Source organism: Heptranchias perlo, chromosome 33, assembly GCF_035084215.1.
Source record: "Heptranchias perlo isolate sHepPer1 chromosome 33, sHepPer1.hap1, whole genome shotgun sequence".
In the NCBI taxonomy this organism is placed as follows: Eukaryota; Metazoa; Chordata; class Chondrichthyes; order Hexanchiformes; family Hexanchidae; genus Heptranchias; species Heptranchias perlo.
Window position 1 is genome coordinate 16,445,810 of NC_090357.1, and position 24,869 is coordinate 16,470,678.

At 42.5% G+C, this 24,869-nt stretch overlaps 1 protein-coding gene across 1 annotated transcript in view; it reads left to right on the forward strand.

Annotated features, from left to right (window-relative positions):
* igsf9bb (immunoglobulin superfamily, member 9Bb) overlaps positions 1-24,869 on the forward strand; it is a 499,264-nt gene that overhangs the window by 463,279 nt on the left and 11,116 nt on the right. Inside the window, exons 14-18 of the mRNA XM_067971024.1 lie at positions 848-1,074; positions 3,567-3,651; positions 4,586-4,747; positions 16,625-16,670; positions 17,471-19,147. Coding sequence (XP_067827125.1) covers positions 848-1,074; positions 3,567-3,651; positions 4,586-4,747; positions 16,625-16,670; positions 17,471-19,147 — 2,197 coding nt within the window. The remainder of the gene's footprint in view (positions 1-847; positions 1,075-3,566; positions 3,652-4,585; positions 4,748-16,624; positions 16,671-17,470; positions 19,148-24,869) is intronic.

Consider the following 24,869-nt stretch of genomic DNA (forward strand, 5'->3'; position numbering starts at 1 on the left):
TGTGCTGGGACTTTTGTTTAAAATCATAATTGGAATGCTATTGAGTGTCTAGGGTGAGTCTCAATGCCCAAAGTCTGAGCTAAAGTTTGGAGCTAGCCAGTATTCATGAAATGGTGCCAAACCCATTGTTTGACAGCTAAGATTAGGTTTCTTTTCCCAATTGTTTTCCCTTTCATCCCCACCTTTCCTGAAGGTGGTGACTTCTGTTATAGTTCCACAGGGTTTTATCATCTTACCCAGGTAGCCATCTTTTATGTGTGAGCCTAGATGATAAGGCTTGGCAGGATTTTTGATCATGTCGAGGGAGTGCCACAACTGTGCCAATTCCTTCCCTCACCCAATGCCCACACATGTACTTTTAAGTAAGGGCTGAACCTGGGTGATTTTGCCCTTCCTTAGCCCTGAGGCTTGAGGCCAATTAGAACCCCAGTTGAGACTGGGTAACTGAGTGCAGACCAAGAACAAATCTGGACCTTTCTGGCCTACATGGCTCAGGACCACACAATACACTCAAGCCACTGAGAGCTTGAGAGGTCTCCAATTCAAGTTCATTTGAAGAGCGAGGATCCAACACAAACTCTCAAATCTTGCTTAATCATCACCGACTTACCCCTCCCCACCCCAACTGTACAGAGACTGAATAGAGGCCACACCCAATGAAGGATAGGGAAGGAAGAAATAGGCGGAAATAAGTGAACAATAATAGACTTCTAAACGCTGAAGTGTGTGATGCAGTACATGTCAGAGGCTGTGTATTGCCAATCAGCTCGAGGGGGTATTTCATGACTTTGTCACTATTACAGGATACATGCAGCAGAAGAGTCTATAATCTTGATTGTTCTTTCAGCTTTCCCTATTACCACTCGCGAACCACTGGTGCTGCTTTCTCCACCAAGGTGCCTAACAGCCAATCGGACACAGCAAGGAGTATTGCTGTCTTGGCTCTCACCAGCTAACCATAGCTATCCGATCGACCATTATATCATGGAGTTCCGTCTGGGAGATAGGTGGGAGATTCTAGATGAAGCAATACCAGGGATTGAAACTGAGCTGCTGACCAAGGAGTTATCTCTGGTAAGACACTGCCAAGCTGGCTATAAAATGACCTTAAAGAAATTCACAGTGGATTCATGAAAGGAGCAAATAGTTTGGGGATTGGGGGGGGGGGCGGGGTTTAAATAATGATGACAGCCTCATAAGTTAATATTTTCCTCTCAGTCACGCTGCAATTATTTTAAAATTTCAGCATGAAAGGCTGTAAATATGTGTTTGCTACCACTTGGAACCGATTGTTTGCAGATTTTAATAATTTATTAATAATTAGTGAGCCTTAATCAAATTGTTGTTAATAGAGTCAATAGCATTGTGGGTTTGATTTCCCCCCTCCCCCCTCAGATTGGTGGAGCGCGCCAGCTGGCCCCCTAATAAACTTGGTGGGAGGCCCAGTCCATTCTGAGCAGCCAGTGGAATGCGGGTAGAAAACTAGCGGCCTGGCTGTTCACTGGGCCAGAAGGAGTTAGGCCCGTGAGTGGGGGTAATCTCGGGGTGGGGGACAAGGCAGTGGCCCAGGCCTGTTTTGTGTTGCCTTCCTGCCCCTCCCGGCCCCACAGAAATAAACAGAAACTTATTTGTTGGCTCCTCTTCGGCTGGATTGCCAACTGATGCTGGCAGACTATTCTCCTAAAATGGTAAACTGGTCGCTATGTACGCCATTTTAAATGAGCCTCCCGCCTGACTCAGGCGTGCGCCCCAGCCGCCCAGCGGTAGGCCCGGGGGAAGCCACAGTGACGGCGGGAATGGGACAGTAAGTCATTCCCACCATTTTCACGGTATTACTGCCCTGTTTCTGTCGGGCAAGAGGCCTCAAAATTTGTCGCTGTGAATCTAACACAGATAATCTGCGAAATATAATGAAAATAAGGAAACAACATTATTTATAAGTTAAGTCTAGTCCACATGTACTGCTAATTTGAGCTGTTCCTGCATCCACCTGCCGACTGACCCCGTTTCCCGGATAACACATGGCAGAGTGACAGCTGCAGTAGGCTTACTATCGTGCTTGCTACTGTATGCACAATTCAGAGACAGGGAGGAACATAGGAATTGCTAGTCAAAAACAGGCCCATCTCGTTCGCCTTCTACCCATTCTGGCAGTCACAGGATACAACGAAAATGGAGTTGTTGACTAATCATAGCAATCAATCTCTAGAGAGGTCGGATCAGGAGAGGTGTCTTAGGCCAACTATGTTAAAAAAAATTAAACATTTATTACAAAACATTGGGGAAAATTTTCATCTTCATTGCCTGGACCTTAACCTGGTGGAGCGGATTGCCCACCTGTTGTAGAACCCACCTGATTTTCATTCCACTGAAATCCATGGAATGAAAATCAGGCGGTTTCATGAACCAGTGGGTGATGCACTCAGCCAGATTACTCCCCAGGTGCTGAAGACTCAACTTTTCCCCAGTATCTCATGTTAATTGTATCTATGTGATTTATATCAATTAGTGTTAATTGTATTCAGGTGGTGGGTATCAATTGGGAACTCTCTTGTATTCATAGGACAGTGTGTAATGTGGAGCTCTGTAAATAAAGGCTTGGAAGCAACTGAAGACCAGGCTCTAGTGTTCTATCCTTCACCACCTGGCTATCCAATTTATAACATCTCTAAAGTGATACGTCTGCATTATATGTAATTTTTTAAATATAGAAACTTAAATAGAATGGGACAAATCATCTGATGAGATATCAAATATGAAAGCAATAGACTGCTATGATTGGGTAGCAGTATTAACTGCCATATATTAACCCATCATTTTACTCTCCCTGCAGCACACATGACAGAGTAAATTTTCATCTTCACTGCACGAGTAACAATCTGGTGGAGCGAATCACCCACTTGTTATTGAACCCGTCTGATTTTCATTCCGTTGATTTTAACGTTCTGTAGTCGGATGGGCGATCTGCTCGGCCCGATCACTGCCCATGCGGTGAAAGTGAAAATTCACCTCGACATTTTCAAAATGTTCTTGTTTTATATTCTTGGAACGACTACCTACGGTTTGCAAATTGGATTGTACTTTTAACTGGGTGGTGCAGTGGATTAGCATACTCTTATTTCATGCCTGGGATCTGAGATCGAAACCACGGCACATGAATTAGGATGGGAGTCTCTTCTCTCTCCGTCAGGCTGAATGGCTTCTATGTAAAATGAGTCTCAACCCATTGGGCATGAGTCATCAGCACAGGATTGACTATGATTTGGCAGTTTCACTCCAAAGAGCCAAAATAATGGCAGGTGCATGAAACACAATGATCACATGGCTGCAATAGGGGCTCGTCAACAGCTGCCAAACCTACTTTAAAGTTTGAAAAGTGTTTCTGTTCAAATTTCCTGTGATTACAAATAAATTCAATTCTTTTTCAAATTTGTAAGTGGTAAACAATCATTCTGCTTCTTATAAATTGTGATGGTTCTCCTTAAAAACTATGAAAGTAATGTTGGTGTAAAGACTTTACAGTTGATGGAAATGAGATGCAAATGTTTTTTTTCCTCTTCTGTCAGGACTCCTGGTATGAATTCCGTGTAATGGCTGTCATGCAGGACCTGATCAGTGAGCCAAGTAATATAGTTGGGGTTTCGAGTTCAGGTGAGACGCACATTTATCGAGTCAAAAGTGTGCTCTGCTGATCAGTGGTAACGAAACAGCTCAATAAAGAGATATCTGTGTCCATGCAAATTGCATTTCTTTTTCAAGCCGAGCACTCTGGCAAACGCAGCAGGATTCGGTGTAAAAACCTTGGTGTCGCACTCATTGTCATTCAGGAGATCATTCAATAGCAACTATGGTATGCAACTCTTGTTGGGACTGTAAATAAATTCTTGAAGACCATTCACTGCTGCTAACTAATAAAGGACTGTTTTACGGTAAAGTACTATTAGTAGACTGATTAAATGGGAGCTGGCATCAATCAATGTGTAGTTAAAGTCTGCATTCCTAATACAGTTATTACCAATTAATAGTATTTTGAGTTTTTTGACACCATTTTTTATTTATTTGCCTAGTTGTGGAGCTCCTGTAAGTTTCACTCCTAAAAACAATTTGCTTTGTCCCCAAAAATAAATGCAAAACCCTTTTGTGTCAAAACAAATGATGATGCAGTTTAAATCAAGTCAACAGATAATTGCTTACTCTAGTTCCAGGTCTTCATTAACATTTTAATCAGATAATCCCATCTACAGCCAGTCATTGTTTCGTGGTTAAGTGAAATCAAAATCAGCAAACTAGCCAAAGTTGCTATTTTTATGGCAGGAGCAACATTTTCACCTTAAGTTAAACCATGGAGCAGTTGAAAGCTGACTTACTATTATAGTTAATTGTGTGGACATCTAAGTATGGTTCTGCCTTCATAAAAGCAGGAAGTCCTCCTGGATATAAGGGTGATTCCATTAGCCTTGCTGCCTCTGAACAAATTATGACATGACCAGTCTGAAGATGTTGATCTAACGGTTGTCAGAAATTGTTGAAATGTAAGGCCAGTAAATTTGTTGTTTTTTTCTTTACACGTTCTCTCTTTTTTTAGATGTCTTTCCACCGCCTGAAGTGCCCGAGGAAGGCCTGGCTCGGCCAGTCGTGGCTGGGATAGTCGCTACCATCTGCTTCCTGGCGGCAGCCATTTTATTCAGTACCTTGGCTGCTTGCTTTGTTAACAGGCAGCGTAAGCGCAAGAATAAGAGAAAGAGGGGTAAGTAGGAGCTGTCCTTTAAAATGCTTTCATTAGGAAATGTATACAGTGACACTCAAAAGACTAAGTCACTCATGCAGTCTATAATTTACAGTTTAAATTGGCTAAATGAACAAAGCTGGCACAATGATGCTGTAACTTGATGTGGAGATGCCGGTGATGGACTGGGGTTGACAATTGTAAACAATTTTACAACACCAAGTTATAGTCCAGCAATTTTATTTTAACTTCACAAGCTTTCGGAGGCTTCCTCCTTCCTCAGGTACATTTACCTGAGGAAGGAGGAAGCCTCCGAAAGCTTGTGAAGTTAAAATAAAATTGCTGGACTATAACTTGGTGTTGTAAAATTGTTTACAGCTGTAACTTGAAGCATTGATGTGCAGTACCAGTAGAGTGAATGACACAGGTTTAAACCCTTATTCCATTGAGTTTCTGATGTCAGCCAACGCTGCCTAGGAACTAAGTGAAAAACCTGCTGTATCCCCACAGGAAGGAGGGGAATTAAGAATGTTTGCACTGGACCAATCTCCTGCAGCTCCTGGAGTCTATTTAGCGCAGTGTTGGCAGTAGTCTGGGAGATGGCTCCTCGTCCCAGCCTTTGGGACACATAAGATGGCTCAGGGAACCTGTGAAGGGAGAAATAAGGAAGGAAAGGTGTTTAACCTGATCAAAGAGTAAATATCTTCGCCAAAACAAAAGCTAAATAATTGATTTTCATATTTTACCTATAAGAAGTATTCAAATACTGTTTGAGAAACACTGAGAGACTGAATAATTCATTGTGAAGATAACCTTTAAAATTCACTGTTTATAAAAAAAAATGTTTGGAAGAGTCTGTGATGCATGTTCAGTTGAAAGACTTTCACTTAGCATGCACCACCAGTCTGACACAAGTCTCCCTGAAAATGCTAATTCTTTCTGCCTGGCTGCTTGCTATTCAGTAGTTGGAGCATGTCTCCTTTATTTTATAAATAGTCCTCTTGAAGTTCTTTTACATTTTCAAGGCAATTTTTAAAATCAAATTTAATTAAATTGTTTAATTGATCTTGATGATTCTGGGTGGTGCATTATTGAAAGGATGTCTATATGAAGCTGGCTGCTCTTCCCCACTTCCTTGTTGATGATGTTGCCTCTCATATTTAACTAATTTACAAAATGAAGTTGGACTCAGAGAAATCCATCATCTGATTTGAAATGTAAATGAATTGAACGCCCAAGCTCCAAATTGACTTGAGTTTACCTAAACCTAAGATCTAAAGCCTAGATCAATTTGCAGGTGCGTTTATTAGGCACCCAAATCATGCATAGTTTAAACATGCATTCTACTGCCAGTGACTGACTCTGTGACCCTCTGGCAGCCAGCTTGCCATCTGATACAATAGCCCTTCCCTTTTCTACCTAATGCACTGCACAGAAATTGGGTGAAAAAGTGTGGAGAAGAAGATAAAACCTGGGCAGTCACGTTGTTAGAGGAGCATCGAGAGTAGTCGAGGTCAATGGTAGCAACTGTTTTTCCTAGATTACAACAATGACTACATTTCAAAAGTACTTCTTTGGTTTTAAAGCACTTTGGGACATCCTGAGGTCATGAAAGGCTCTATATAAATGCAAGTCTTTTTACTTGTCAGCTCGTGAAAGTGCCCCTAAAAAAAATGTATGTATTATCCCATTTAATAACATACCCTCTTCATAACAAGTTATCAATTTTGGATTCAAAACAGCAGCGCTGGATGACAGCAATATTCATACCACACAGATCAGATGGGGCATCCGATTTACCTCAAAAGAAGTTATTATAGGTGGCTTGGTGTCTCTATTCACAAGCCATAGAAACACGAGTATCATATTTATCCAGTGAACAGCTGACAACAGTTCCTCAGTGAAAATAGTTACTACAGAAGTTAGATGGTTCTATTTATTTTCTGTTGGGTCTTAATAGGAAGTGGCTCCATAGCTGAAACTGCAAAGAAATCCACTACAATCTGATATTTGAAATATTTTAACTTTTAAATTATTTTCTGCTGTAGTATTTGTTTACAGTGCAAAACTTCCTAACAAAAACAGCTAGCTTGGGCCTACCAGGTCCTGCTCACTGTGAGACTTTGAATGCAAATGTAGAAGCACAGCCTTACAGCATTTTATCAAACTCTAGATCATATGTAACAAAGTGTGTTTGATGAGTTTAATAAATCCTATTTTACATTACAATAAATGTTCATTGATTTAGCGAAGATATTTATTTTCAATTAAATGTTATCATTGCTAACAATTTACTTAACAATGATAGATTCCTTCTTTAATGGAGATTAAAAAAAACCTACAGATGCTGGAAATCTGAAATAAAAATAACATCTGTTCTTAATTCAACATTTTTTAAAATATCGAGGATAAGAATTTTTCATGTTGAAAATTTAAGCTTAAAGCCTAAGATATTTACACCATTACTGTTCAGTAATTCTAGGGCCACTGTTTAGTGCACATTTCCTGCCTGTTGTGGTCCTTTTATTTGTTTTCGGGTGTGGGTAATTCCAGCATGGGCATGTTTAATGCCAATCTCTCGTTGCCCTGAGAAGGTGGTGGTGAACCTAATCCTTGAATCACTGCACTCCTTGTGTTTTTGCTGCTCCCACAATGTCATTAGGCGGGGAATTCCAGAATTTTGATTCGGTGATGATGAAAGAATGGCAATATATATCCAAGTCAGGTCAGTGTGTGACTGCGAGGAGATCTTTGAGGTGATGGTGTTCCCATGATGTTGCTGCTCTTGTCTTTCTTGGTGGTTGAGGTCATGAGGCTGGGGAGATGCTGTTGAAGTAACCTTGGCGAATTGCTACAGTGCAACCTGTAGATAGCGTATACTGCAGCCGCAGTATACTGGTGGTGAAGGGGGTGGCCGTTGAGTCCAGTAACCGGGGTGCTGATCAAGCAGAATGCTCTGTCCTGGATGGTGTTGAGCTTCTTGACTTTGTTGCAGCTGCATTCATCCAGGTGAGTGGCGAGTATTCCATTGCAATCCTGACTTGAGCCTTGTAGATGGTGAAGAGGTCTTGAGGGCTCAGGAAATGAACCACACCTTACAGATTATCCAGCCTCTGCCCGGCTCTTATAGCCAAAGTGTTAATATGGCCACTCCAGTTCAGTTTTTGGTCAGTGATCCCCCCCTAGATGTTGAATGTGGGAGAACTTGACAATGATGGTGATTGAAGATGGTTGAAGATCAGGGGAGGTGATTGGGCCTTTTCTTGTTGGAGATAGTCATTGCCTGGCACTTATGTGAAGCAAAAGTGAACTGCCACTTCTCAGCCCAAGTCTGCATATCATCCAGATACCAGGCTGGTGTTCAATGTTTCATTATCGGAGGAGTTCTAACTGGAGCTGTAAACTGTAGAATCGGCATCAAACAGCTCCTCTCCTGACCATATGTGGCAGGAAGGTCATTGATGATGGTTGGGCCTCTGAGGAACTCCTGCAGTGATATCCTGGGGCTGTGACGATTGGCCTCCAACAACCACAACCAACTTCCTTTGTGTCAGGTATGACTCCATCCACTGGAGGGTTTTCCCCTTGATCCTCACTGGCCTCAACTTTGCAAATGAAGCCAAATTGCTCTTTAGGGAAAGAACATTTTAGCACAGAGTGTGTTGATAATTAACCTTGTTATCATGGTATGATAGATAATTAATCGGAAAGCACTCCATATTCCAATGCTAATGAATTGCACATGCAGTTCTCGTATTCAATCAGTGTTGCTGCAGAGGCTCCAGTCTGTTTCTTGACTCTTAACTGAAAGGTGAACTGTTGTGTACTTTAGCTGGAACCTACACTTTTTGGCAAACTGAGTATTCCATTAGCACTGTAATTGGCAGTTAAGGACTAGCAAGAGCAGGAAAAGATTGTCTGTGATGTCAGGTAGCGCGCAAGACATGTGGTCAAACGTCCCTTGTGTCTACCATACCTGCCGCAGCTACCTGAGAATGACACAGGCGACTGAAGCTTATATGGAGGCCTTGACATAGCCATGCCATCTGATCATTGAAGACCTCCAGACAAGATCCAACATCTGTATGGCACTGCCAGTAGCTTTCAAAGTCACCACTGCCCTCATTTTTTACGTGTCTGGCTTCTTCCTGTTTAGGACTGAGGACATCTGCAGTTTCAGCCAGTTTGCTGCAGGCAGGTGGAGTAAGGAGAATATAAGTCCATTATTCCACAGAGCCAACAACTTCATCACTTTTGCAAGTGACCAACAGCAGCAATGTGATATAGCAATACAATTCTACAGATCAGCTGGCTCTCCCAGATTGCATCCACGTTGCCAGTCGGGCCCTGTGCTACCTTGCTAAACTCACAAACAACATCTCCTGGGGTTGTGTAGCTCTGCAGATGCTTGGCAGAGGTGGTGATAGTGACACAGGGTGCTGTAAGGTGGTGGTTTACTCAGAGACACCAACTATGGCACCAGTCTGTTCCACTCCTAAGAAAGCAGAAAAGAACAAAATTTTAAAATGTTGTCTCAAATAATCACCTTTAAGCACTAATTTGAATGCATACTCTGTATGATGCTACTCAAGTTGCGTGTGTGGCTATGTGACAGTCACTTAGTAAGACAACGTTGTTTGGCATGAACATTATGGTACTAGCCCTGAACTCAGAAGAAACCTCTGGAATTCTCTGGATGCTGTCAAAGCCAATAATTTCAAGGGTGACCTCTTCAAAAGGAGTCAGTGGCTGAAATTGCTCCAGGCCACCTCCTGTATGGGTTTGTTTGCGGCGATCAAAGGCCATCTTGACCTGCAAGACCAGCAGTTGCACAGAGTTATCGGAAGTTCATAGCATAGTGACAGTGTTATACAGCCGTGTCGATTCAGAGGCATACCACAAAAACTGAGGATAGATAGTCTTTGCGTGAAGCCCCTTTAAGAATTACCGTTGTACACACAGGTTGCCATGTGCATTGCTAGTCATAACTATCACATATCCTGTGTCCCAGTTCAAAAAAAGCATTCCTTGCCATGGTTCTATTATAGTCATACTGCATCCAGGTAAGGTATTCGAGGATTTTCTCCATCCGGCATTAAAGGGTTGAACTGTTAGCAGCTAAGACCTTCTGGTATGTGTACTTGTGATAGATGATTGTCGTACATTGTTGGCTTACCTTGGCAGATTTCTTCAGCAGCCAGTGAGTGCAGTAATCAAGACACACAGGTGCTGGCAAGACACCTAGGGCGAGAAATTGGGCTGTGTAGCGCTCGTTGTTTCGGTGCTGCACTGCCTCCCGGAAGTGCCAAGATGGTGTCTTAGCTGCACACGCACGTTTCCAGCGTGAAGTGCGCTGGACGCCATCTTGGTATAGGTATTAGCGCATGCACAAATACCGAATGCCGGCAGCATGTAAAGTAGGGAGAAAATAGATATAATCAGTGTGCAACACTGATTTAAAGTGATAGACACCATTTTGGGACTTAACGCTCAACTCAACACACAGTCTTAACCCCGACCATCGGAACATGTCTTAGAGTGCCTGGAGGACCCCCACCAGCGCTATTTAAAGGGACCATGTAGGATTCACAGGTTAGTGGCTGGATTATTGCTTTTGGCTGCTGAAACATTTGAAACTGTTTTTGGAGGTTTCCTACATTTGAATACTAGGACACGGGGACATCGCCTAACATTTAGAGCCAAGACGTGCAAGAGTGAAATTAGGAAACGCTTCTACACGCAAAGGGTCGGAGAGGTTTGGAACGATCTTCTGCAAACAGCAGCTGGAGCTAGCACACTTGTGAATTCTAAATCTGAGATTGATAGATTTCTGTGAACCAAAGGTATTAAGGGATATGGGGCTAAGGCGGGTATATGGAGTTAGGTCACAGATCAACCATGATCTCATTGAATGGTGGAACAGGCTCCAGGGGCTAAATGCCACTGCCACTTGCTGCCTCCTGTTATGCGCCACCTTCTCCTGCAAGAAAGCAGGACATGTGTCTGGGTGATGTGCCTGTCATGGTTGAATAGCTGCCAGTGTGTGTGGCCTGTGAGTTGTGGGTGGGCAGCTTGCAACAGTGGTAATGTGTAAGGGTGAGAGGAAGCATCTGATTGGAAGAGTTGAGTACTGATGGAAAGAGTTTGTTGGTAAGAGGGTGATGGGGGGTGTAGTGCGTGGAGCAGTGGATGCGGCTAGTGGTACCGTTGGTAGGAGATGCCACTTGACAGTTGACCTCACTCATCTTGACCGCTTGTGTCAAAGCATCGAACTTCATGTTCATGGTGCTATGTTTCTGGCGTTAACCTCGTCCCCTGCTGCCTCCCACTGCCTTTGTGATTATGTCTGGAGGGCCTCTTGTCCCCCCCACCCCTGCACCGGTGGATATAGGATGTCCCTCCTTCTGTCCACCTCTTGCACCAAGATGCAGAGAACCTTGGTGCATATATTCTCGCAGACCTGGTGCCAACTCAGATTGGCAGATTGGTGAGGTCTATCATGAAGATTGGAGGAGGTGGGTTTTAGTAGGGCGCAACCTTTATTCAATGTTTTAACATAACTCATCAGTTTGTAAACATAGAGACGGGATCTGTATCTTTGTTTTACATGTGCGATGTCTGCTCTCCGTTCAGACTCCATGCAGACAGCAGACTTTTATTTTTTGCAAATAGCAGGTACAGGCTACCTTTAAGAGATTTTAAGAGACATCCTCCCTTTAAGAGATTGGGGCTTCCCCTGCTGGTGGAAAGTGTGAATTGCATTGAATCCTTGTGTCAACGCTGATTTCCAACGCTGCTTCAAGTTGGGTACTGAGGCCGGACAAAAGTCTCGTCCTGCCTGTGCAGGGGCCATCGGGTGCGGGTTAATAACAGATCGTGCTTCCTACGCCCGAAAATTGGCCTTATCCAATTATTCCCCCCACCTTTCATGTGTCTTGCCAGCCTCTGAGGGCCGTAGTCACTGCATTCATCCTTCTGCCACCTCCGTCCTGCAGCACCAGCTGCTTCTGGCTACAGGCCTTTTCTCCCATAAAGGTTTCTCCTTCTTCCTGGCTCTTTCCCTTAGGATTTGTAGCACTCGGTCAATAAACCTGGCTTTCCTCACTCTGCAATCTTCAACTCAGCAGATACCTGCCCCCAGCAGCATTATTTCAGCTGTTTAAATGGCTCCAAATTGCAATTCGCAGCTGAAAGTCAGGATTATTGCTCTGTCACTCCACTGAATGGCCTGCTGTGCAAGTATTAAAGCAGTAAAATGGGGGTTAATCAGAACGCTTTGCAACTGTCAGAAACTTAGAGTAACGCTCAGTTAATTCCTTAACAGTGCACCAACAGCAATTGGCCGGCACTGCTGGAGTAAAATGCCCAGGAATTGAGTTATTTGAGGTATAGGGTATCGTCCAGATAAACAGTGCAGTTGAAAGGGCATGGAAAATATAGGAGAGGACTGTAATATCATAAAATTTGAAAAATAAGGTTGGAGAAAGGGCTGGTGGTTAGTATTCCATGAACTCCTTTCTACCCATCAAGAGCATGGTGGATAATGTTACTCTGTGGTATGGCACTGAGCTATATAGAACAAGGAATTTTCAGCTTTCAGCCTTGCTTTGTGCTGAGTTAGCTAATCTATTAGCTATTAGCTAATCTAACCTCAGCTATTTACAATCTATATTAATGGCTTAGATGAAGGGACCAAGTGTCATGTATCCAAGTTTGCTGACGATACAAAGCTAGGTGGGAAAGCAAACTGTGAGGGGGACACAAAGGGCTCAATTTTAAAACCGAGCTGGGAAGGGGGTGGGGGGGTCAAATTGAGGATGGGAAACCCATTAGCACAGGTTTCCCGGACATCCTTATGATTTTGACGTAAGGACATCTTTTGTCATTTTCCTGTCCGACCGACCGGCCTGAGTGACAGGTTGGTCTCAGTCCGACGGGAGACCTGCCAGGGAGAGGACATGTTCAGGTAAGTCTTCAGGTAAGTCTTTGTTTGTATGGATTGGGGAGTGGCATGGGTGGGCACAGTGGCAAGGATGGGCATGGGGGATGGGTGGGCATAGGTGGGCGCAGGGGTTGTGAATCATGGGGGGGTGGTGTTGGGATTGGGGGTCACCATGGGGGTCTGCAATCATAGAGGGGGAGGATCGGGGTCAGGGGTCGGGGAGGGTCGGGGTCAGGGGTTCGGAGGGGTCGGGGATCAAGGGGCCACGATCAGGAGGGGGGGCTGCGATCAGGGGTCAAGTGTCCCCGAGGGGTCGGTGCAAGTAAGGTTGTTGGGCTTGGGGGAAGCACTCCTGCTTCTCTGGGCCCACAAGCTGTGCCTTTCTAGGCACCTACCTGTTAGTCTCGGGCCTTCTCGCCTCCTTTCACGAGACGTAAAACAGAAGGTCCGGGAATCTCGGCCCCCCAGGGTTGAAATCGGGAAGTCCAGAAAAATTGAGGCCCAAAGCTTCCTTGAAAGGTTTTAAGGCCCGATCCACCTCCTGGGAGCAGTTGGCTTCCCATCATGGTGAAAACTGGAACTGGGCGGGTTGGGACCAGGTCTGAAATGGTGGCAATTTTCAATGCCCCAACCCACCCATTTTTCACTTTGAAAATTGAGTCCAAAGTGTCTGCAAAGGGATATTGACAGATTAAGTGAGTGGACAAGAAGGTGACAGTATAATGTGGAGAAATGTGAGGTTATTCACTTTGGTAGGAAGGATAGAAAAACAGAATATTTTTTAAATGGTGAAAAACTATTAAATGTTGGTGTTCAGAGAGACTTGGGTGTCCTCGTACAAGAAACACAAAAAATTAGTATGCAGGTACAGCAGGCAGTTAGGAAAGCAAATGACATGTTGGCCTTTATTGCAAGAGGGTTGGAGTACAAGAGTAAGGAAATCTTACTACAGTTGTAGAGGACTTTAGTGAGTCCTCACCTGGAGTACTGCATACAGTTTTGGTCTCCTTATCTAAGGAAGGATATACATGCCTTGCAGGCAATGCAACGAAGGTTCACTAGATTAATTCCTGGGATGAGAGGGTTGTCCTATGAGGAGAGGTTGAGTAGAATGGGCCTATTCTCTCTGGAGTTTAGAAGAACGAGAGGTGATCTCATTGAAACATATAAGATTATGAGGGGGCTTGACAGGGTAGATGTTGAGAGATTGTTTCCCCTGGCTGGAGAATCTAGAACTAGGAGGCATAGTCGCAGAATAAGGGGTCGGCAATTCAAGACTGAGATGAGGAGGAAATTTCTTCACGCAGAGGGTTGTGAATCTTTGGAATTCTCTATCCCAGAGGGCTGAGTCATTGAATATATTCAAGGCTGAGATAGATAGATTTTTGGACTCTAGGGGAATCAAGAGATATGGGGATCTAGCGGGAAAGTGGAGTTGAGGTCGAAGATCAGCCATGATCTGATTGAATAGCGGACGGAGCAGGCTCGAGGGGCCGAATGGCCTACTCCTGCTTCTATTTCTTATGTTCTTACCTCAGCCAGTGTGGCAGTGATGTTGCTACAGTTGTCTTACAGACTCACCAGACTAGGGAAGGGGAGGGGGGGACGGCGGGTAAGATTCAGTGACTTTGGACAATAGTGTGAAATGGGCGATAGTGGCTCGACCATCCGTTGAACACCTCTCCTGATTTTCATTGACTTCAATGGAAAGTAAAATGGGGAGAGGTGTTCAACGGGTGGCTGAGCCGGTATCGCATATTTTACACAATTGCCTAAAGTCAAAATTATCCCCATGTCTGGATGCTGGGCGAGAACAAGAAAGATCAGGAATAGCCTCGACGGATAAACAGCCTGCCAACACTGAATGCCCAGACTCTCATCTGAAAAATGGCCACTTGAGCAAGATACCAGAGAGTTGTTCTCAATGGAACCACACTTCAGCAACCACCCCACCTGACTCCCACCCTATGTTGAAGAAAATTAGAGGGAAAAATTGAAACAGAATTTGTAAGTTTCATTGCTAGCTACATAATAGTTCTGTCAGCAACAAGATGGAAGGGAAAATGGCTTCTTTGACAAGATTGGATGACATTTTGTATGAAACTGATATTCAGTTTATGGTACATGAATTCAAATCAAGCTGGACAAAACTACTTCTTGGTCTCCTCTGTCTGACTACTATCAAGGGTCCAATGTAAAATGAGTTTGGACAGTCTCAATTCAGCTGCCAGCAGATAAGTTCACAGCATAACACTGCTGTCAAATATAATCTTTTTCAAAGGGACCACAAGAGCGTGTAAGACACACTAGTGCTTCGTAGGGTGCAGTTCTGAGTTTGTGATTGAGACACTTGGTTAAGGTCATGCAAGTGAATTCTGCATTGCCTTGGGCAATTCCCATATTCAACTTTCATTGCTGAACCTGGGTACAGAATAAAAAGTATGTTCATTCCTCAGCACTGTCATATTCAATGAACAAAGATAGATGCAGAACAATAAAAAGATCTGTACCTAAACTGTTTAGAAATTTTGCTTCCATGTATATATTTATTTCATGTGGATGATGTATTTATTCCATGTGAGTGAGGCTGTCTTCATAACTCATGAATGATGAAGTCAGAATTAAGTTATGTGATAGCCATTGCACTGCCTTCAGTATAGTAAAATATTCGAGGGAGGTTAGACAATTTGTAAGTTCTATTAATGATTTCTATTTATTTTCTGCTGGTACTTTGGTTGACATGTCTTCACAAAATAGAGCATCTTAGTGCTTCTGAGCTAATTATTCTGCAGTTGGATGCTGATGTGGTAATAGCTGGAAAAGAACATGAGGCAGCAAAGGGAACTCAAGAAGAAATCAAACTTTATTTCTCTGTTTGGTGAAGTTTTGCGTTCATCAAGTTGAGGGATGTTAGCACTGAGAAATGGAGGACTCATAGTTCAGACACCCAAGCCAGATCATCCGATCGGTGTTATTTTAATGTCGACATTAACCCATTTATGTTAAGTAGGATAATGCCACTTGGAAATCTGTGGTCCTGTATTAGCATCAATAACTCCCAGATAGGTTAGATGCAAAAAAAATCTCAACTCTACACAATGTGCCTTATCCCCAACCACAAAAGAGCACCTTGAACTGCACTAGAGTGATATTTACCTTTTCTGACTCCAGGAGTCATTGCAGTCTATCTCAGTGAGATTTCCCATTTAGCGCCAAATTAGGGGCCACTTTGTACTGTGGGCCTGCTCCCACTGGCAATGCAATTCCCCAAACTTATTTCCGGTAGAACCCATACAGCCAGCAGACAGAAGAGACTTTCATCTCATCGGTCTGAACTATATTTGAGTGCAAGCATCAGAGATGAACGATGGATGTGCAATTCACTGAGCCACCAGGACCGTCTCCCACATAATCCAAGTTATTGTGGGAAATGACCAGCAAAGTGAAAGTGTTACAATAAAGGCAGCATTGACACAACTGCCTAAAGTATTAGAAATAAGAAAATGTATGCCAGCTGAAAGAGGCATACCTCGACTGGTTCATTCTTATATGGACCATTGAAGACATTCATGTAAGGACCATTGGTATTTGTATATTTATAGACTCAATGGGGTAGGTCTTGACTTTGTGCGATAGTGCAAAATGGGCGATAGTGAGTCAAAAGTCCGTTTTACATCTTTCCCGATTTTTATTTTCATTGAAATCAGTGGAAATAAAAATCGGGAAAGATGTAAAATGGGCTGCCGATTCGCTATGACCTGTTTTACACTATCGCACAAAGTCAAGACCGACCACATGTTATGGTACCATGTGATTTTTGTTAACGTATCTCACTGCAAAGTGGTAACATTGATGTATCTAAACTATGGTCACACCTGTTGTATAAAAAGTATTTATAATACTAAATGGTTTGATTCCCTTCTAGCTCTTTAATGTGCATGCTTGTTCTCCTCCAGATCCTCCTCTCTCAATAACACACTGCCGAAAGAGTGTGGAATCCCCGTAAGTAACCAGTCCCTTTTATAATACTGTCAGTGTTTGTTGATGTGTGATAAATTGATGTGCTTGATTTGATTCATTTTCTCAGAGGTGGTAACCAGACTGTGGGTCTTATAAGTCACACTAACACTAGACTTTGTTTTACACTAATAAGAAAGAGTAATAAAATGGTCATTCCGTAATGATGCCTCTGATTGAGCCACTTGCAAGTGAATTGAATTCTGGCAGCCTTAGTTGCATAAATCCTTAGCTTCTATTAAATTTTATAAAGCAGAGACTAAATCACTATATAATTTATAGTTTTCCTACAGGATACTGGAGGATTTGTTCTTAAAACCTTTAAAAATACTGCGGTAACTTATAGGGTTCTGTTTTCACAAACAGATGCCCTGTTGGGTAGTTGGTACGGATCCATATGCAGCACATAAGAGTCATTAATTCACCACTAAATGGCTCTGCTATCCTGTTGCTGTAATAACACACATCAGTTGGCAGTATTAATCAAATTATAAATTCCCTGACTATTATTTTAAATTGCATTATTTTCATTATATTGTTGCTTAACTGATGATAAAATGTTTCCCAAATGAGGACTAAAAACATCATGAAATTTATTCTAACTGCCACAACTTCATAACTGATGACTCATTAAATTAGTAGACGAAATCACTTTATTTATTGATGAATAATTCTAGTGACGGCAGCGACAGCAATAAAATAATGGGTTACTTCACTGGACAATGACAAATTTGTAAACGTGAAAGTATACAGGGTTACTATTGCCTCTGATTTTGGTCTCTCAGATCTTCCTCAGGAAAGGTGAGTCCTGAAAGCGCCAGAACACTTCGAGCTCCGTCAGACTCCTCTGAAGATGCCCAAGCCATACATGCCAAGATGATGAGTCCTGGCAGAGAAAGGGAAATGTCCCTGTACAAAAAGACAAAGCGAGCAATAACCAGCAGGAAGTACAGCGTCTCCAAGCATGAGGCTGAGGCTGATGTTACTACCCCCATCGAACTTATCAGCAGAGGCCCCGATGGACGCTTCATCATGGATCCCACAGAGATGGAGACATCGTTGAAGACGAGGAGGATTGAGGGCTTTCCCTTCGCAGAAGAGACGGACACCTATCCTGAGTTCCGGCAATCAGACGAGGAAAATAATGAGACTCTAACTCCAACTGCCATTATGGGCTTGAAGTCTCAGCTTTCACCTCTTTCATCCAGTCAAGAGTCATACTTGCAGCCACCAGCATACAGCCCATCGTTCCAGAAAACAGAAGAAAGCATGGGAGGCATAGATACCAGGCTACAGGCCACAGGTCAGACCAGGCGACCTGCTAAAGGTTACCCTCAAAGCCAGTTTTATGGCTACCTCAGCAGTAGCTCTGCAGACCAAGATGGTCAGCCATTTTACATGCCAGATATCAGTCCGCTCAGTTCAGTGATGTCTTCACCTCTATTACTTGTTGAAGGACCTTATGGTCATCCCACCCTCCCTGCGGATCATGGAGATACAGAAATACAACATTTGGTCGCTTCGAGTAGCACTCTGCCTTTGACTCAAACACCAACCACTATGCGGTCTCCTGAACAGTGGAGAAGGAAGGAATTGTCTATCAGCAGCATTGAAAGCTCTCCAGTTATGTTTTCACACCATCAAGATACACCTGAGAGTACACTGCCAAAGGCTGGTCTTCCAAGGGGTGGCCCCCCTTCCTCACTCCAGGTCCCAGCACCCTACCATAGCGTGCTGCAACCGGAGGCACCAAAGAGTCGGACTGGCAAAACTCCCAGCAAAACTAAAGGATCTGTCTCTCTCTCTCAAAAACATCCACATCAACCTATGCAACAGACCAGTCATGGGCAGCTAAAGCATACCAGCCATGGTATAGGTGCACCCACATTGCCTTACACTGAATCAGCCAAACAGGCTGGTCCTAGTGGCACAAGCACATTCAGCCTGGACACCAGGTGGTACGAACCTAGACCCAGGCCCAGACCCAGCCCTAGACAAGGCAGAAGGACTGAGGCCAGTTTACACCAGGTGGTTCTACAGCCTTCCCGGCTCTCCCCTTTGAGTCAGAGTCCTATGAGTTCCCGTCATGCCTCCCCAGAGATTTCATCCCGCCCACGGCCTCGGCCTAGCGTCACGCAGCTCTCCCGTGGCATCTTTCCTGCAGGTATCTCTGTGGAGATGTCTGAAATTACCCTTCAGCCTCCTGCTGTTGTTAGCTTATCCAGAAGGTCCTCTCCGTCCTCCTCACCAGCACAAAGCAGCACTGCTGGCCAGGGCAGCAGACGAGGAAGCCCTAGTTATAGACCTCACATGGCACTGACACCTTCTACAGGCAGCTACACAGGATCCCTTTCTCCTGCAACAGACCCCAGCGAGTTTTATAGTCAGATCCCTTACCAAAGGAGGAGAGGTGAAGACATTCCTCCTTTTGAACACCCACCTTCACACTTATCTACTTCAGGGTAGGTATTTGAAAAAGAATGTTGAACCAGATCAGTTGGAAAACCAATTTGATTTCTTCCATGCAACTAAGTACTGTTCAGTTATTGTGGAATTCCTGTGTTCCAAGACGCCTCTACATCCTATTAATTGTGCATACGTTTTTTTTTAAAGTTATTTATCATTAAGTTCGCTTTTGTCTGCATTCAATTGAGCAAAGCTGCTGGTGTCAGAAACTGCATCTAGTTCATCCAGTTTCCAAATGTCAGATTAATACCATTCTGCTTTGCTTTTTCAGAATTGTGCCCAAAACATTAATTTATATTATTATTATGGGGTTCAGCAGACAGGAAGTTCCAGTGCAACTTTTCCTTCCATTTTTGATTAACTATATTCATACAGACTCACAGGCAGAATCTTCATGTTGTGGGCTATGAAATATGAGACCTGAAGCGTGCACATCTTGATGAAAATGTCAGCTTAAATCTGTTGGTGCCATTTTCACCTCTGAGTCAGAAGCTTGTGGGTTCAAGCCCCACTCCAGGACTTCAGCACATAAACTAGGCTGATGCTCGAGTGCATTACTGAGGGAATTTGTCAGCGGTACCATTGTTAGGATGAAACATTAAACTTAGGACTTCCATCTGTCTATTCTGATTCAGTTGGACGTTAAAGATCCAGTGGCACCATTTGAAGAAGAGCTGAGTGTCCGTTTGGTGTCCTGGCCAGTATTCACCCCTCAAAACATTTGTTCACCAAAAACAGATTAATTGGTCATTCATCTCATCTCTGTGCTCAAAATGGCTACAGTGCTTGCCTATAAAATAATTGTTACTGCACTTGAAAGTAATGAATTATATATGAACGTGATAAGGTGCTACATAAATACAAGCCTATCAGTCAGCTAAAGTGGTTGATTCATTGATTCTCACATTAGAGATATGGCACTTAGAAACTAGACATGAACAAAAAAAATCAGTTCAAATGTTCAAAATATTTCACAATTGTTCTATTCCTCAGATGATATAAAGGAAGTTCCTGAGCACAGCTCTGGAAAAAGGGCATAATGGTCCCACCTTAGTCTCCCAGTTAAACTGCATGTAGTTTTTGAGACTAACCTTTTAACCTTGCCTGCTTTTGATTAGGGTGGAGATATCCTTTGAAACTCAGATGTTTTAAATTTGGCCTCTGCAGTTTCGACAGGAAGTTCATGGTTGCTGTTTGTTGCAGGATCCTTTTAAATATGTTGCTTTCTTAGAGCATAAATAACTGCCAATTTTATGAATGCGCGCTATTGGTGGGAGCCCCAGCTGCATACGGCCAATGATTCTCCTTCCCTTCATTTTAATGGACAGCAAATCATGGGCAGTGAGCAGGTTAGGCTCCTTGCCAATAGTGGACTTTCATAACGTTGGTCCTTAATGATGAGCTGGGGAGAGGAGGAGCTTCCAAAAAATAGTCTCTTGAATGATGTCACGACTGCATAACATTCTAAATTTAGGCAAGGATACAATACAATTTTAAATTATCAGAAGATTATTTGTTGTTAAACCCTTGCTCAAAAACCACTAAGGCAATATATGTCAGGATTTGCTGGATTTTTTTCATGAAAGAAAAATGCACCAATGGGTGTTGAATAGCACTTGACTAGTTATACAGACACTTGGAACAATGCCCAGTGGTTATACAGACGATAACATTGCCCTGATATTGAAGCAGCAATTGCACTTGGTTCTCATGCAATTGTATTTTCCCTCCATTATCATAAGTGATGGGTTACCATTGAGAATAATGTCAGTATTTAGATTATAGTCTACTCACAAATGCTAATGATCCTAGAAATTACTGTCTGCAACATTAACCTATAAACGCCATATACATTCCTATGGCAATCCTCTGCTATTTTAATGGAGGCATTCATCCAATTGGTGCATCTATTAAAACAGTGGACATAGATCTCCCATGCAAATGTGTTGAACATTCTTGCACAGCTGCAAATAATCATTTCTAATCTATGATGATCGTAGCATACCTGAACCAATCCAAACCAAACCAAACCAAGACAATGTAAAATATGATATGGGTGCTTTCAGGAGGCTAGAATATTCTGCTTTATGAATTTATTTTTATAAATCAAAAGTGTATTTAAAAGGATAATTAAACACAAAGTAGTATTCAAGAGCCAATGCAATACGTTAATACCATTGAACAAGATAATTAGAGGTGAACCAAAATGCCACTCCACTCCAACACAGTGACGAATGCCATAATTTTACTTTTAGAGAGAGTATGACGTATGTTCTATTAGGAATCTTAAGGTGATCTGAAATGTGCATTTTTAAATATATATTTCCACATCAATTCTGTCCCCAATTCTAACCTTATAACTCAGAAGAGTTCAGAACATTCAGATCTGAGTTACTAAACTTCCAAAAATGCTGTGGGTGGCTTTGGTAGTTGGCAGTGGAGTGCTGGCCTTCCAACCAGATGGTGCCACATTTCCTTGAGGTACCAGTCATCCAAGCTCACCTGCCCCATTGAGAACAAATGTCAATTTCAGCCAAGCACTTTCAACTCCCAGAGGAAAAAACTGACATGATCACAATTGCCTCGCTGCAAGTACAACTCTTGGTGGTTGATTAGAAAGCACGATTGTTGTGTTCATAGTCTCATAAACTAAGAAGCTAGATAACACAAAGAAGGTCTGCAGAAAATTGGAAGAGGAAAAGTGGGTGCTGCGACAGGCAAAACCTGCCTTCTTTGTCAATGTGCCAGGAATGAGAGTCCTAAACGCTGGAGTTTACACTTAAAAATTTATTAGAGGAATTCATACTCACAGACAACACATTCAGTGATGTGAAGGCTGTGGAAGACCTCACATTGCTGCAACACAGTAACTGAGCTCAGTAGTAGGGTGATCAGCCCTCAAATTCCTACCTCCTCGTTGCAACCTCTCGCTTTACCCCCAGTTTACATTCATTTCCTTAGCTCAGAATTCCACAGACTTTGAGGTACCAGTGGGTGAGGTATCCATGGCTTTCACTCATCTACAGGCTATGGTGATCTTAAGACATGGCATAAGATGCCTGTCTGATTACATCTAGAGGAAAGGTAAAAACCACTCCTTACATGGTTATAAGACAGATTTTTCTACCAAAAGATCAGAGCTACGCAAAGAACAGACAAGTACCTATACGGCTCCAACTTCTACCAGCCGTGGAGGGTCCTTGTGGGTCTGGGACAGTTTGGACATGTCCCAGAAGGCTGCTGCTGCAGTTTCCTGGAGAAGATGTCCGTTTGCTACAAAATGGAGTCTTTAACATAAAGTAGATTCCTTAATACAACCTTTCTCACCAGTGCTCCTAACAGATGGGATCAAAAATAGAGCTGCAGAGCTGTGCACTGTATTACCTGTGTTACCTGTGTCCTGTGTTACCTTATATTGCATGATTTGGTTCATAGTTTCCTAATCTTAGCTCTGATATGATTAAGTATTTATTTGGGGATTTGTATTGTTTTGGTTTTAGAAATTCAGAAGTTTCTTGAAATTGGAAACTGTCCATCCTACAGATCAGACGATGGCTCACTGATCCTGTATTAAAACAGATATTTCAAACTGCTGTTAGCATCAGGACCATTTTCAGCCTGACTGGATGTTCAAGTCTATTTTTCCTGAAATGAACATGGAAATGGGATGGATTGGTCTGGGACAGCATATCCTTGTGTGTTGACTGATTCAAATACACGAGAAGAAAAGGAAATTAACAGGGGATTAGGAGGATTATCTAAATGGACAGAGTAAATATTCTGTTAAATACTTTCGCCATATAGATTTTATTTGCCAAGATTTCTCCTTTCCATATCAAGTTTTGCATTAACTGAGCAGGCTTCTGCTGTCTAATCAGAGCTAGTCAAGGTTAATCTGTACCTTCCACCCTGCTAATTGTGAATCATTACAAATTAACACAATTTAAAAAGTGTTATCTCTTAAATTTATATCTTCAGCGGTTCTCAGGATGAATCAATGGACTCATTCTTTCCCTAAGACTCCTTTATATATGGTATTATAACCTATAAAATGACCTTGAATGTAATTTTGGAATATTATCAGCTGTTCATTTCTTTTATTAATTATTGCTGCTAAAATTATTTTACAATGCATAATGGCATTTTAGGGATGAGCAAACTACCCAGGGTTCAAATAATGTATTCATGTTCTACTCAGACTGATCCCAACCATAGAACATAGAGTAGATCCAAACTGACAACATTACTGCTGCATCAGTAGTATATTCTGACTTCGTGTCGTAGAAATTTGCACCATTTTACAAGAAATGTGAGTCTGACCTTTGATACCCAGTCAAATTTTTACTATCTCCAATTTCTGGCCTAGTGTTTTCCTCATCCCTGGAATGTTTATTGATCGCTAATGTATTTGCATCTTCTAAATACCACTCGTTCACCATTGTACAATATGAAAACAATATTTTCATATTGTCCATTTTTAAAATGGATTTCTTAAGTGTTTTTTTTTAATGTTTTTTATTCATCTCGGGTAACAATTGGTATAATTAAAGAATCCAGTTGCAGGCATGGTACAAAAAATAATTTGAGAAACTGAATACTTCTGTTACAGTGACTAATTTATCCTTTTTTTTTCCTGGTCGATTTCTGTCTTCACTGATCCTCCTGCAGCTGAGAGGCATTGCCTTTCGTTTAGGAAGCCAAGCATTTAAAGGAGCAAAACTCCATGCCCACCCTAATATCTCTGGATATGTTTTTCATAATATATATGATTTAATTATGGTTCTGCACCCTTAATTCAGCTTGTTCCACTGGCCTCTGACATGTTCCAGGTTCAAGTACGGTGACAGGAATAATAGTCTGCCTATTGCATCTGTCAGTGTTGAATGTGCTGCTTCAAAAAATAGGCTGCAAGTATATAATCCAAGGCCTGCTGTGAAAAGAAAACGGAGGTCCTAGAGAGGTAGTAGGAGAATTCCCTCTCTTCTATTTTGTATAATTTTGTTTCTAAATGGTAGAGAGATTAAGTCGGCAGCTTGTGGTAGAATCACACTGTTAGGAATTCTACCACAAAGCTGTCTTGTCTAAAGCAATGTAAATCTAGTATTGAGTGTTGAAAGTTGCTATTCTTTAATGACTGATAGAGCTAATGGGAAAATTACTTTTTGCCAGTCTCAGGCTGGTTTCAAGTACCCAGAAGGCCCAATTCCAACCTTCCTTCACCAAGTTTGTGTTTTACTTTGGTCTGGATTTAATTTTGTGGATAATAAAAAGTTACAGGCTGAATCAGAGAGCATCCCTTGCAGTGTCAGATCAGTGCCCAGCAATGCGCTGGTCATGCAAAACAAGGGTTATTCTGTGTAATAATTGGAAATTTACTATGAAGATGCAAACTTTCATTTGGAAGAATCCCAAATACTTAAAGGTCAAGTGGAAAGGTTTTATTCTTCCATGTTTTTGTGGTTAGCCAGGTGTCTGACACACATGGGAACCCACCATCATGCTTGAGGCTCCAAACCTAACAACTGAGAAATCCACACAAGTAGAGTTCCCAATTGCCTGATATGCAGTGCATACTCCTTCCCCTTAGGGACATTGACAACTTACATCGGCCTAGAAAACTTAGGTGCAAGTAGCCAAGAGCCAAGGCTTAGAGACATAAACCACTGGTAAGCTTCCCACTACTTGTTCGGCCAGGCCCCATTAGGACATTGGCTTGCA